General features: G+C 39.4%; 1 protein-coding gene across 1 annotated transcript in view; it reads right to left on the bottom strand.

Annotated features, from left to right (window-relative positions):
* The window catches only part of cdh22 (cadherin 22), a 66212-nt gene that overhangs the window by 20264 nt on the left and 32443 nt on the right, over positions 1–13505 (bottom strand). The window contains exons 7-8 of the mRNA XM_029501778.1: positions 11358–11494; positions 2314–2435 (exon numbers count right to left, since the gene is read on the bottom strand). Coding sequence (XP_029357638.1) covers positions 2314–2435; positions 11358–11494 — 259 coding nt within the window. The remainder of the gene's footprint in view (positions 1–2313; positions 2436–11357; positions 11495–13505) is intronic.

Raw genomic sequence — 13505 nt, forward strand, 5'->3', positions numbered from 1 at the left:
ATTATTCCTTTGCTCTGCACATGATAATTGGGTCTAACTTAGCCCAGAGCCTGTTGACTATGTAAGGAGAATAAAACACCCAAATGACTATGTCCGTTTTAATGGTGATCAGTGGAATGAGCTGGACTGCTGCTACCTTTTGTCTCGATTATTTTAAACACACTCCCACTGTTTGATTGGTACTGGGTAATGATGCGCAAGAAAATCATTCGCGGAGATTGTTCTCCTCTCTCAAAGTTCACATGTTTGACAATAAGGTATTAATGATACCCTGCAACTGCAGTCTCTGTCTTTGTGTGACATTGTGAAACAGGTACAAAACCCAAATAAGGAGAACTATAATTCTCCATATACAACTTTTGAAAGAATCAAAAACTGTCTTCTATAAAGAAAACTGCCCAGCAGGAGGTCTCTGAACATGAATCTGACACAGATAGGACTTTTAATCTCTATCCAGCATGAAAAACTGATAATGAGAGAGAGAAAAAAATCTATCAAAAAATTCTCTGAAAAACTGTTTCCTTTTGGCACTCAAACTCTGGCAAATTGTGCCCAAAAGTTGAGTTATTAATTAGCTCTGGTATAAAGTGTCAGGATTGTTAGATCATGGCATGAAACTGAAAACTATCCAAACCAAAATTATTGAAATAGGGAGGCAGTTCTGGGAAGACAAAAAGAAAAATAGGCTGTTGAGAATGAGCAATCCAGAATCTGTGATAACATTTTTGAAACTTGCTGCTGTTGAGGCTGGCTGTAATCACCATTTGGATCGTGGACGGATATACTGTATGACCTCCTGTTGATATTCTATGATCTCCATGCTAACACTTGACAAAGAAGAAATTCAAAGCTCCGGAAAAAACTATTAAGCGAACCGTGACTTTGGAAATTTTCATTATCATTTGTTCCCAAGATCAAAAATGGATGGTCACCCTCAGGCTAGAGCGATGGTGGTTTCTGCTTCCTATTATGGTTTTCACTGACTGGCTCAAATGTAACAGCGTTAACTTGTAATACTGATGGTGAGGTAATTCAATCCTTTTTTTTTTTTTTTTTAGGTGTCCCGTCCTTTTGTGTATCTTTTACTTGTCCTCATTTCATTTTCAATTGCTTAACCGTCATGGTACTTTTCATACTTTTCGAATATAGCAGATGAGTCGTATGCAGCCTACTTTAATACACTCTAATACCTGCTGTTCTTTAAGAATTCGTAACGCCGTCTGTGTCGCCTGGTAGATTTGAGGTTAATGTCTAAATCATGAATGATGGAAGTGCAAGGACAGCACTATACATTCTACATCATTCAGTTTATATTAAATCCAGGCAGAATCTGAATGAAGCAGACAGTTTAAATTTGAGCCTGAAACAATACTGCTCACTGTGACTCATTGATTTCGTCTAAATCCAATGAGGTCACAGAAGACGTGACACTGGTGTCAGTATCTCAGTGACGATCGGAGTCTGAATTGAGATCTTTCTGTCTTCTTCTTGTGTCTGCATGACTGACTCCCCAAAGCCAAATCTGCCTTCATTTCTTACAAAACAAATAACTTCTGTGAAAAATACACACTTAAAGATAAACTTGGGATAAACATTACACGGACTGTGGATTCAGTCCCACATTACAAATACATCCCATGATACCGTATAAAACAAGACCTGCTTCTCTACAAGCCCGGAAAAGTGTTAACGTATTTGTTTAGACACCAATACAAGTCTGTATAATAAATAATCAATGCATGCTATCATTTCTTTTTGTGTTTTATTATTTTAGGGATAAGTCACGTAATGTGATAATTAATGTGAAATTGGCTGTGCAGTTGTTTTGTGTTTCTAATGTGTTAATTGTGTTCAATGCATGTGTGTTCAGTGTAAATAGCACGTTCAAAAGAATATATGATCCATGTCAGAGTACATTCCAGTTGCCTTTGTATCGGTAATTAGTCCTTCTATATAAATAAATGTGCTGCGTTCAATACTGTGTAGGCAGGGTGCTGTTCTTGGTGCTGGCCCTTCAAACTGATTAACCCGTGAGCAATAAGTTTCTTTGTTGCATGTTGTTTGTTTTTTTCTTTATCTCATGTCAATGAAATGTGTTTGTGTTTTGGTATTTCTGCAATCACTATCATCAGTGCTAATGAATCTGGGGATCAATCTGTGAAGCTACATCAGCACAATATTCATCTTTCCCTTGCAAAAAGAAATCCGATATTCTTCTGACTATCCAATTGTCAAGTTTATGAGCATACATATTAAATTGCTACTGAGGACACACAAATGGCATGATTTGATCTGGAACCAAGAGGCACTTACTTGGCCTGGTTTGGCATCTTCACATATGGAGGCTTCGTACGGTGTGGCCAGTTCAGGAGGATTGTCATTCACATCCAGAATCCGAATACTGACTGCTGAGTGGGACGCCATGGTATGGTTATCTACGGGAGAGACCCAAGGAAAATATATCAGCAAGATATGTACTATTCAATGCAGTGTAAAGAATTGGGACAGCTATACTGTGAATGACTTATTGAATAATGTCTAGCTGGCAGCAAACTAAGCAATTTTTGACAATGTAGAATGAAACAAATTAGTATGTAGTTTATCTGGGACATAGTGGCTGGATGAAGCGACTGGCTGTGTGCTGCGTGGGTGGTAGCTGTGGAACGTCTTGTTTTCATTTCAGCACACATATCAGTGGGCTGGAGCTGACACACTGTGTGAGACGCAGACCTGACACAGACAGCCATGGCTACGCAACACAGACAACACCTGTTGACTGTCACACTGACATCATACCAGTAAAATTTCACGATGGTTTCAGTGTCTAAGGTGAATCTGAATGTCAGAGAAAGCAAAACTATGAATGGATTTTCTAATCGTTTTTAGCAGCTGCATGTGCTACTTTAGTGAAAACTCCAATGTTTCAGGAGCCTGCAAACTCTATGCAGAGAGATAGACTTGGCAGCAGCTGCTGGTATAAACTACTCCACCACTTATTCAGTCAGTCACCTTATGCCCAGGAAAAAGTAAAGAAGTTGTTACTTTAATTGAAACAGGTGTCCACAAAGGTCTCCAACGTGATTCATTTGCGTTTTGAACATACAATTGCAAACCAAATAGTATTTTTATATTTCTGGATAGTGTATTGGGCTGCGAGCTGTGCTGACATGAACCTGACCTCCCAGCAATGTTTTGACTGAAGAGAACCAATCTTGATGTTGTCAGAGTGGTGCAGTAACTTTTCCATGCGCCTGACCTACATATTGGTTTTGCCATTAGAGGCTAGCGCAGTGAAAGTGTGAGACTCCATGGGCCAGACTGTTCATGATCTCCTTGAGTACTTTCAGTACGAATGAAACAACGGATGGCAAGGCACAAATTATCACAGAAGTCATTCAATTTGCTGCCAAGAGCTAAATGAGTAAAGAGCACATATTTTATATTCTGTATTCTGTACTGTCATACTATCTGGTTAAGGAGCAGGAATAAATTATTAAATTATCCATGTCAAATAAAATTGAAATGGATTTGTTTTAACTTCATATGGTCAGTAGGAAGTGGTTCCAGCAGTGGGCAGACTGCTGGCAGAAAGTCATAGTTTGGTTTTAACTTGCGCACCAGCAACCAGTTCCTTGATATCTTAGAGCGCTTCGAGGTTTGCACCCATCAAATATTTAAAAACATATTTAGGGCCCAGGACATTTAGCGAGTTGGCAACCTGTAAAACTTTTTAAATAAGCTGGCTGTGAGGTAAAACTCCAGCAAAGCATTCAGAGCACACTTGAGCTGTCTATTGATTTTATTTGAAGAGATCATTGCAACAGTCAACTGTGGAGGATTTAAGTTTCTCTAATTCTTGGTTAGACACAAAGTCTCTGAAAAGTCCATTTCAAATGTCAGTATCAACAAAGGCCATGTTTGAAATGGCAAATCAGATTTATTTATAGCTTCGGTGTGGTCACTGAAACTAAGATCCCCATCAGTGACAGAGATTTTTAACATGGGCTGAAGTCTCAATTGACGAGCCCTAAATTGCAACCTCCTTTCTTTACTCTCAAACAGATCTATCCCAGTCTTGTCTTTATTCAACTGAAAGATGTTTTTTTTTCTTTTTTGAGCTATTCACTTTTAGACAAAAATAAGACTTGTATAGATGATTTTTTCCACATGGAGGCAGATGGCTGGTTTGCCCTAAGGCTAAGTGCTGGGGGGTTTTAATCTAACGCCTCTTCAAATTGCTCCCATTACCTGAAAAATACTTTCTGGCACCATTGAGGAACATGAAAATGTCAAAAAAGTTTCCATTTTTGTCTCTTGATTCCCTGAATATGATAATGACACAACAATGTACAGCTGTTTAATAGTCTGAGTGCAGGAGCCGCAACTCAGCACAGCGATAACGACAAATAAATGCTTTTGACAAAATTGCTAATGTGGTGCTGGAATATTATTTGTTGTGCAACATTCAACCAGATACAACAGGAGGAATATCACTACAATGCATTCTCAAGACATTTTTCTTAATGGGCCCAGATGTAAATATGAGAGAGGAAAAGATTATATAATTAGCACAATCAAAACCCACTTCAAATTAGCTCAACTTCTCCTTGAATCTTAATTCCCATTCTTAATCATATGATAATGTCTGATGAAGTTTCCATTTTATTCATAAAACACTATGTACGGTACAGAAGGGAGCCTGAGGCTCCTAGGGTGTGTGTGTGTGTGTGAGTTAAAAAGAGAAATTGACAGTGAGAGAACATTATCTCAGTGTTACATGAGTGATCTAGTTGCTTCAAGTGTTGGTCTGGATATCCTGGTTAATTAGAGTACACAGCTTATGAATAAATTGGTATACACAGCTGTCACCACCCAGTTCATGCATCTGAGCGGCACCCTACAGAAAATGTAATAACACGCAGCTACTGACAATTACCCAGTGATGGAAAACACATAAATGCACGCAGAGAGGAGAACACCACTGAATGAATTTAAATTGTTTTAATTATGTAAATGTAGCAGATAGTTAAGTGCAATTAACTGACCTCGCTCTTAAGAATAAGTAACTTCACATTAGGAAATTACTGACGCATGTATATGTAAGAACTAAATTAAAACTGTGAAGTGATCCAGGCTATTGCTGAAAATTTTAATGAAAAGTTAGTTCTCAGTATTAGTGACTGAGTAAATGGTAGAACTTATTGATATTACATGACGAGTGTCAGCTAAATGCCTCGGTCAAGTTCAGGGACTGTTGACTGGAGTTGAAACACCTTTAAGTTTTCTCTTTGAAATGCTTTCCTATTTATTATAATCTCGGGTATCAGGTAATGACTTTTCCTCCAATTTTCCATCAAGCCAATTTTTAAATTTACTGCCCCATAGCACGTTTGCTTAAACTGAAAGACTTTCCACACACTCAGCCGTGGTCTTTATTGCTGTGTTGCCCCATCTCCCCTGCTCCAGCTACTTGTGAAAAGATAGTGAAACTTCAGGCTTCGGACAGTACAGAAGAAACGTAGGATTAACCCCCCCAATCAATGAGCTAAGAAGATGACAGAAGTGTTGACAGCTGACATACAGATGGGCCACAGGCTGGATAGATGAAAAAAACAAGACAAGTTTACCAAAGACAGCAAGTCAAAACGATAATCAGTCGACTGTAGCAAGCGGATTCTCAAGCCCTCTCCCTCACTCACCACACATTTCTGCCCAACAGTGGCACGGCAGCTAATGAGAATGCTGGTCTCAACTAATAGTGTAATCCTCACATCAATGCCGGGTTTTAATTGACTGCTTTTTGCCAGAACAGCAAGAACACAAATGCACAAAGAAGCTCCGCCAGTGCTAAATATCTCCCCTCTTTTTCCTCTTCTTCTAATTTCGTCTTCACATTATGTTGCTGTCCCTGTTGTGCCAGAATGAAAACCAGCAATCATCAGATGTTGCTCATTTTACATTTCAATTCCCAGAATTGAAAACAGATGAAACAATGAGAGTACACCCCACCCACATCTACCCAAAACTCTCTCCATAGGGGGAAAAAAAAAAAGAGTTATTCAGTGAGACAGGTTCATTCATCTGGACTAAGTGGTGCTGTTCTAAATCTGTCTTCAGATAGAGAAGGAGAATAAAAGGATTTGAACAGAATATTGACATGCTCTGCATCTGTGCGGCACACAGCAGCTGTTGCAAATCTATAAGAATGACTACAGTAGATCTCTCAGGCACCGAATTACTCTGACATAACTTCAGGGGGAGACGGAGAGAGGATGTGAAAGTGTGTATGCGTGTTGTCGCGTACATGCCCCGTGCCTGCATGCCTGCGCGTGGGTGTGTGTCAGGAGTGTCATGCTGCTCACGACCAAATGGTTCATCTTCTTCGCTGGAGGAAAAAGCTCTGTTTAAAATGTCACGGAACGTGGAGAAAATCTGAATGCAGATGTACTCTGTAGTATCTGCTCCTGGTCTCTTCACTAAGCCAGAGGCCCAGCTGGCACAGAGGCTGCAAAGTGTTACAGGCATTTGTCTTCAATTGCACAGAAACACCAGTTTTGGACCACAATCCCTTCATTATAATTTATTTAGGAGCGACTGTACGTGCCCCCCTCCCCCCACCCACAGTAGCACCACAACGTGTTCAAAGGTGTTCGGAAAATTATTTAAATTATTATTTTTATTTTAAATACTGTTTAAACTGTTTAAATTTATGTTGTGCTTCATTAAAAAAAAAAAATAAATAAATAATAATAAAAAAAATTATATTTCAACAATTACCCTGAACTTCAAAGACATAAGCTCGTAGTTTCAGTTGCTGATTTTTGGATTACTGTGGCTGTCTTGGAACCATTTAACATTGAGAAGAAAAAATCAAAAACAAAACAACCAAAAAACACTTTCCTCACATTTCCATATATACTCAAAGTCACTTCCACTTACAAGATGCCGCCAAAGAACGAAGAAAATAATTTCCACCACTATCAAGTTTAAACAGGTTTAGCAACTGGGAATACACATATTGTAAATCTGATGTACCAAGGACAATGAAAACATGCTTCTAAATGCATAGCTTTTCTCAGGGCAGACACCAGCTGCTTTTCATTCATTCCTCTGACAGAGAAAAAACCTTCCAGGCAAAGATGAATGTAAACACCAATCTTGGGAAAGCATTAAGACCACTTCCACATCCCATGCAAACACAAACAGCTCCCTCTCAGTCGGATCCATGTTACCCTTGATCCGGTGCACACGACTTGTCAATAAGGCATTAGACACAATGTGCACTACTTGTTCTTTTTATAAATATCACAAAGCACCTTAAAGAAACATCTGCATGGACATCAGTCATTTGAAAGGAAAACATTTCTTGATGAGCTGCCCAGCTGATGGTTCCTGTTTTGGAACTGCGACATGATTAAGTTGATACCATAAGCCTCGAGTTGATATAGTTCAAAACAATTACCTCTTAAACAAACTTAAAGAAGATTTAGTGGATGTTTTATCAAGTTTTGTCAATCCGGGCAACCAGTCTTAATGTAATCTCTTTACTGTCTTGCTAAAACATCGATGCTGTCTCTATTAGTCATGACTGAGGCCCTGTTCTGTTCACTGATGTCAGGACACATCTTGTGATGTAATACAACATTGTCTTTGCCAATATCCCTCCTGTTGAAGTGGGTAATACCTTCGAGAGTCATACTTTTCCAAAGAGAAAATATTCAACATGCTTCGTTTGAAAACCCTAAAATTAACTGGCGGTGATCCGAAGCTCATCATTTTTGCCAAGAGACCTCTGCAGGTGACTGCAAACTGTGACGGGTTCTTATCATTCATGTGGCGTGCTCCTTTTTTTTTTTAGGCTTGGCAAGAGAAAGTGCAACCTGGATTTTGAAAATGTTTCACTTTCACATGAAGAAATCTGACATAGTACGCTGAAATCCTTTCTTTGCTGGCTGAAGGCTACTTCTACATCTCAAACTTTTGCTCATTCTTTGCTGGCACTTTGTTTGTTACATCCGTCAAACATTAATGGATCTGGCTGAATATTTGTTCCCACACTTATATTAGTGAGGTTCCAAGCGATCTTCCTCAGAAACCCTTGAAATGTATTTTACTCGGATGCATGGGAGAGATATGCGATCCCCGCAGGTTTTACAGCAGTCAAATAAGAGACAAGTGTAATCAGTACAAAGGTGTGATTGTGGATATGGTGCTGTTGTGTTTTATTAAAAATCACTGAATGGGGTTTGAATCATCAAGGAGGAAACGAACAAGAGGTTCACTTTATATTCACCGCAGTGTGCATGACTACCCAATAAAAAACACATCAGTACACAGTAAACAAAAAATGTAAATAGCCTTAGTGACAATGGCATGCCCATGGAACCATTCATAGCTCCAATAATTTGACACCATTATCATGAAACAGTAACTTTGAATGGCTGAAATCCCAATAGCATCTACTGCATCGTTCTGAGCAGAGCATAATTTGTAAAAATAACAGGTAACACGTTCTCATTTTGATTCCTAGTTACACTGAAACACATATTGCACTCTGAAAATTGAACTGAGTGAGAAAAGTTTGAATGTAGAAAATGTCTCTTCCCGGCAACAGTGCAGGAGATAAAGACTTTCCAGCTGCTTCGGTATCTTCTTGCCCTTAGGGTGATACTCCTTTTTTTTCTCCACCTACCTGTCTCGGTAAAAAAAACTGTTTTGCGAGGTGATATCATACTCGCTATCAGTTCTTGAAAATTATATGTCACTCTAACTTACCCTGATATGTTTCTACGGAGAAGACTGTCGGAAAGTATGAGTACCCTGACTAGTGACAGCCCTGTTAAATTCTGCTCCTGTACTCGGGTGGTTCTGCTTTCTCAGCAGCATACAGACGAGTACTGTACAGATGAGAGGTTGTGTCCACTTCTGCAGTGACAATGTCTGCAGACAGAGATGGCCACCATTGCTGTTTTTAATTGCTTGAATTTGAAGACAGGGTGTTGGCGCATGTGTATTTGTGTTAGATTGCTGGGGTAGAGCGCAGTTTACTCATACTTGCCCTTGAACTAAAATCTCTTTACTTGGCCAGTAATTGACATCTAGTGTGTTTCTTGCAGTTTTGTATCCAGGGGTTAATCCCGGGGCACAGACATTAAGGCACTGTCAGAAAGCCGTTGTCACTTATCCAATACTGATACAGTGGAAATGCAATAGTTCACAGGGTCAATAATAGACCGGGGGAATAATTAAGGGCTGTGGCACAAAATTCTGGTTTTAACAACGTCCTCAGACAAGTTGACCTTGTGATACTCTCGCCTTAATGAGCACAAGGACTCGATGGAAAAATGAGGGACAAAATCTTTACGGAGAAAATGAAGTCCTTTCTTAAAATACTTCAGCTAGCTTCTTCACAGGAGTTCCCATCCCATCCTCCACTCTGTCCCCATCTCTCTTGTGGCCTTTCCCCCCCTCTGCTTCCTGTCTGCGTATCCACAGCTCTAAGGACTCAGTGAGCTAACAGGTGATAAAGAAGAAACACGCTGGATGCAGATTCTGATGGTGTTGACCACTGACTCTGTTTGTGGGGATGTTTCATTGGAAGGCAATGTGAGAGGCCTTATCTATCAAGTCCAGGCGTGTGTTTATGACTGATATTGGAAGGGGTAGGGCCGCTTTAAATGTTCAATTAACATTAAAATGTGCCTATGACGTAATGCCAAGCACAAAGAGACTGAGCACAAAAGCATCCAAACGCCTTGGGAATTACAGCTTTAAAAAAGAAGACTAAGAAAGTGTAATATTGTCTTAATGTTTGTGTTGGGTGAGACTGCTTTCTTTTCAGTTTAGGCTATATTGATTATCACACTAACACACAATATAGCCCTTCAGACTGCAAGCTATATTAGAAAGAAACAAACATAGAGACATTTTCAAAATCTGCTTATTTTAAATGCATTGTGTTCTTCTTCCTTCTTGTGTGTGAATGCAGAATGCAATCTCCTCCACGCTTTCACTGCAATCACAAAGTCACTTCATCTGTATGAGATTGAAAAAGCGGGGAATGCAAGACCTCCTACTTTCTAAAGTTTACTTCTAATGGTATAATAATAACTCCCAGTTTCCCCAAGTTATTACATTCTTCATGTTCCTTGCTAAGACAAGAGGCACTGAAATGAAAAAATGTAAACTCCTCTCTCATTTTAGGTAACGTGTACTGTCAAATCTAAGAAAAGTGATAAAACGAGGGCTGTATTTTTCTCCTGATATCAGAAAAGTGACAATGCGTTGACGGTTATTATTCAGGACTATGATGTTCCTGATGGGCTGGCAAATCAAATGAAAGCTGGTCCAGTATGATTCCAAACAGACAAGTTGTTTTCCCTGTGAGCATGATAGCTGAAATATCAATAATCAAAACATGTTTTCGAGGAGCTGCTATCACTCCAAAAGTGACTGACAAGTCTGATAGAACCACCATAAATCCAAAGTAACGTCATTTATTTTTCTGATTTTGCAAATCTTCTGCATTTACAGTGTTTCCTTTTTCATCCACAAGTCAAATATGCAACACATTCAGGTCACAATACAGAATATTGTTCATTTCATCTGCTACGAGTGCCTTACTTTGGCATTTTCATGAGTTATTAAACCATTTTCATCCTGTGACATTTCCTGTATCTTCTTCTCCGATGATAAAGCTGCTTACATCAAAAACCTACATCCACTTCTACAGCCGCACATTACTTTCCTTTTTTATGCTTTTCCCAACGTTAAAAGCTGCAACACTCTGCCGCCGAGTGTATGTGCCAAAAGCTTTAGTAGCTAATGATCGCAGCAGTTTGAGGTTGTCTGTCACCCCTTATCACCCCTGGTGGGAGTCAGCAAATGTTCAACAGCTAATTCAACTTGTAGAGACTCCGTCACTGGCAGGTGTAGAAAAAAGATTGCCCATTATTGGAGCAATTTTAACCCTTTTGTTATACAAATGTACCGACTGTAAATTGTCTGAACAAATGTGGTTTCCTTTTGAGCGACATCACTTATCTAAGATTTGCTGTGTTCCATTTATGCACCCTTCCTTTTTGCATTTTAGTTGGAGGAGTAGATTGAAGTAATAAAATAAATAACTTAAATTACTTGGTCATTTTCTTGCTGTTATGTTAGTGTTATCATGAAAGTGATTTTCCTTTGAAATGTTAACACTTAAAAAACAACACACACATACAAAAAACAAAGTTATAAATTCAATTCAAACGTTATATTAAGTAACAGGAATTTTACCAGATGATGAATGATTTCAAACTCTTGCTATAAGATGAGGTAGAAAAGAGTTTGATTTGACAAAATAAAGAATGTACCTGCTTCTACGGCCTTGACGGTGATATTGTGCCAGCCTGCGGTCTCTCGGTCAAGAATCTTGCCCAGTGTGATGGCTCCTGAATTGGGATCGATACGGAAGATCATCTCCTGGTCTGTGGTCGGGTCGATGGAGAACCTGTAACAACAAATGCCAAAAATTAAGATATATGGTGGCTGTAGAGTTAGAGGAATGGTGAGTGAGACGTAAAAAAGGGAGTACAGTATAGCAGGCAATTGAACATTTTTTGGAATTATGGGTTATTTGTATTTTTTTCATGAGCTTAACAGGAATGTGGAGAGGTGGCGTGGGGCTACACCAAAGAATAACAGCTTATATTGAGGTGACCAGGGTTTAAGTAATTATATTTTCAAGCTATTTGCTGTAGACTTGTCACAGGTCCTGTGACTCTAATAGCGCTGTGTCCCTTAACTGAAAGCAGCTATATGCTTTTCTTGCCTTTTTCAGAGCAAGAAAACAAGCATTAAATTTTCATTGTGCATTCCAGAAAAACCACAAATAGATCTTTCTTTCTTGGGGTATTTGGCGTTCTCAAAAGATTGGCGAGTCAACAAAAATTTGCTTAAAGGTTTCTTTGTTCTTAGTTCCTCTCCCGCATCACACACTCACAGCTAGCTGGCTCACTCGTGCCCACATGGACCATAAAAAAGCACCGGGGGCATTATCACTTCTCTTAGCCTCTCTGACAAACATGCAAGCCAGCATTCTTGCAGGTCTCAAGAGAATGATGGTCATTTGTTGTAAATATAAAGCATAATGCCAAGAGAACCATATTAATGAATTGATGTGGTGTAGACGAAAGCACTTAAAGTAAAATGGGATTCTTATCATGCATACTTTATGTAATAGTGTAGGTGCTGCTTTCATCTCTTTCTTCATGTCATTGAATTTCAATGAAAGCGATTCGGGTTATTAACCATTTCTCTTTATTTATGACTTGTGTGAATAGATCTTGATAAAATGCACACGAGATAACCTTTGGCTGAAATGAGTTGACGATTTGAAAGATCAAAACAACACCACAGGACGGTGAACGTCTCTGTAAAGCTACCATATATACCAAATCAAATCAAATGTATTCATATCTTTACAAATACATTTTATATCAAGACAGTTTACATATATAGCTGGTCTACACCAAACGCTTTATGGCGTTGTTAAAGAGAATATTTGTGTGCTTTCATGAGTCAGCGCGCATTCCTTTTCAACACATCTTACACCTGTACACCTACTTTTTATGTCAGACCATCTCAGTTAGATCTGTGTCTCCTTCACCAAACCTTAAACGAACCTTTTTCGTAGAAATTGAAACCTGACCTGGCATAATCTTAATTTTCAAGAATGGTGAACAGAAAATGAAAGTAGTTTCCAGTACAGTGTGAGGAGGAAGGAATCATTAACATGTTTTCAGCCACCAATAATTTTTTTCATGAACACAAAATCGTGCACTGTCAAAAATCCAAAAATTCTGTCCAACATTGTCCGACTCTGGCAAAAACAATAAAAAGAGGTAGAAACTTGACAAACTTTCTGCATCAACTTCATGTAAGAGAGGAGGTATATACTGCATGACACTAATCCCTGGTTCTGTATTCAGGAGCATCTCCTGTGGTGCATCTAAGTGTAAGCTGTCTCTCACTTACACATCTCACCTGGTTGAATCCTTACCCTGTGTCAGTTTTTGTAAGTTTTAGGTTTTATATAACCGCAGCTGTCATGGAAGATCGACTCTCTCACTAAAATAAAGGTGCTGGTGATCAGATCTGCACCAAAGTGTGAAAACCCGATCACTTCAAGATGCACGATCGGCCTGTCAGAGGCGACGAGCTCGCTATCTTGTGGGAAGTTACTTGCCAACCTCTCACCCTCCCTTTCCCTTGATCACACGTTCACGCCCTCAAACTCGCGTGCAGACACACCCATATATGCCAGCACACGCATCGTACACACTGCAGCTGCGGGCTGCCAAGCGACAGCGCTGCCATTGTGTTGTATTTTATTACACCTGGAACTCTGAGCCTCATGCATTTTTAATCGAGGTAATTTGCACAGGCCCTGCGTGTGTCAGAGTACACTCTGTCAGTGAGACTGCCTCAGCCCTTATCTATATTCCCCTCTTACACTGCAA

This window comes from Echeneis naucrates, chromosome 5 (assembly GCF_900963305.1).
Source record: "Echeneis naucrates chromosome 5, fEcheNa1.1, whole genome shotgun sequence".
NCBI classification, from domain to species: Eukaryota; Metazoa; Chordata; class Actinopteri; order Carangiformes; family Echeneidae; genus Echeneis; species Echeneis naucrates.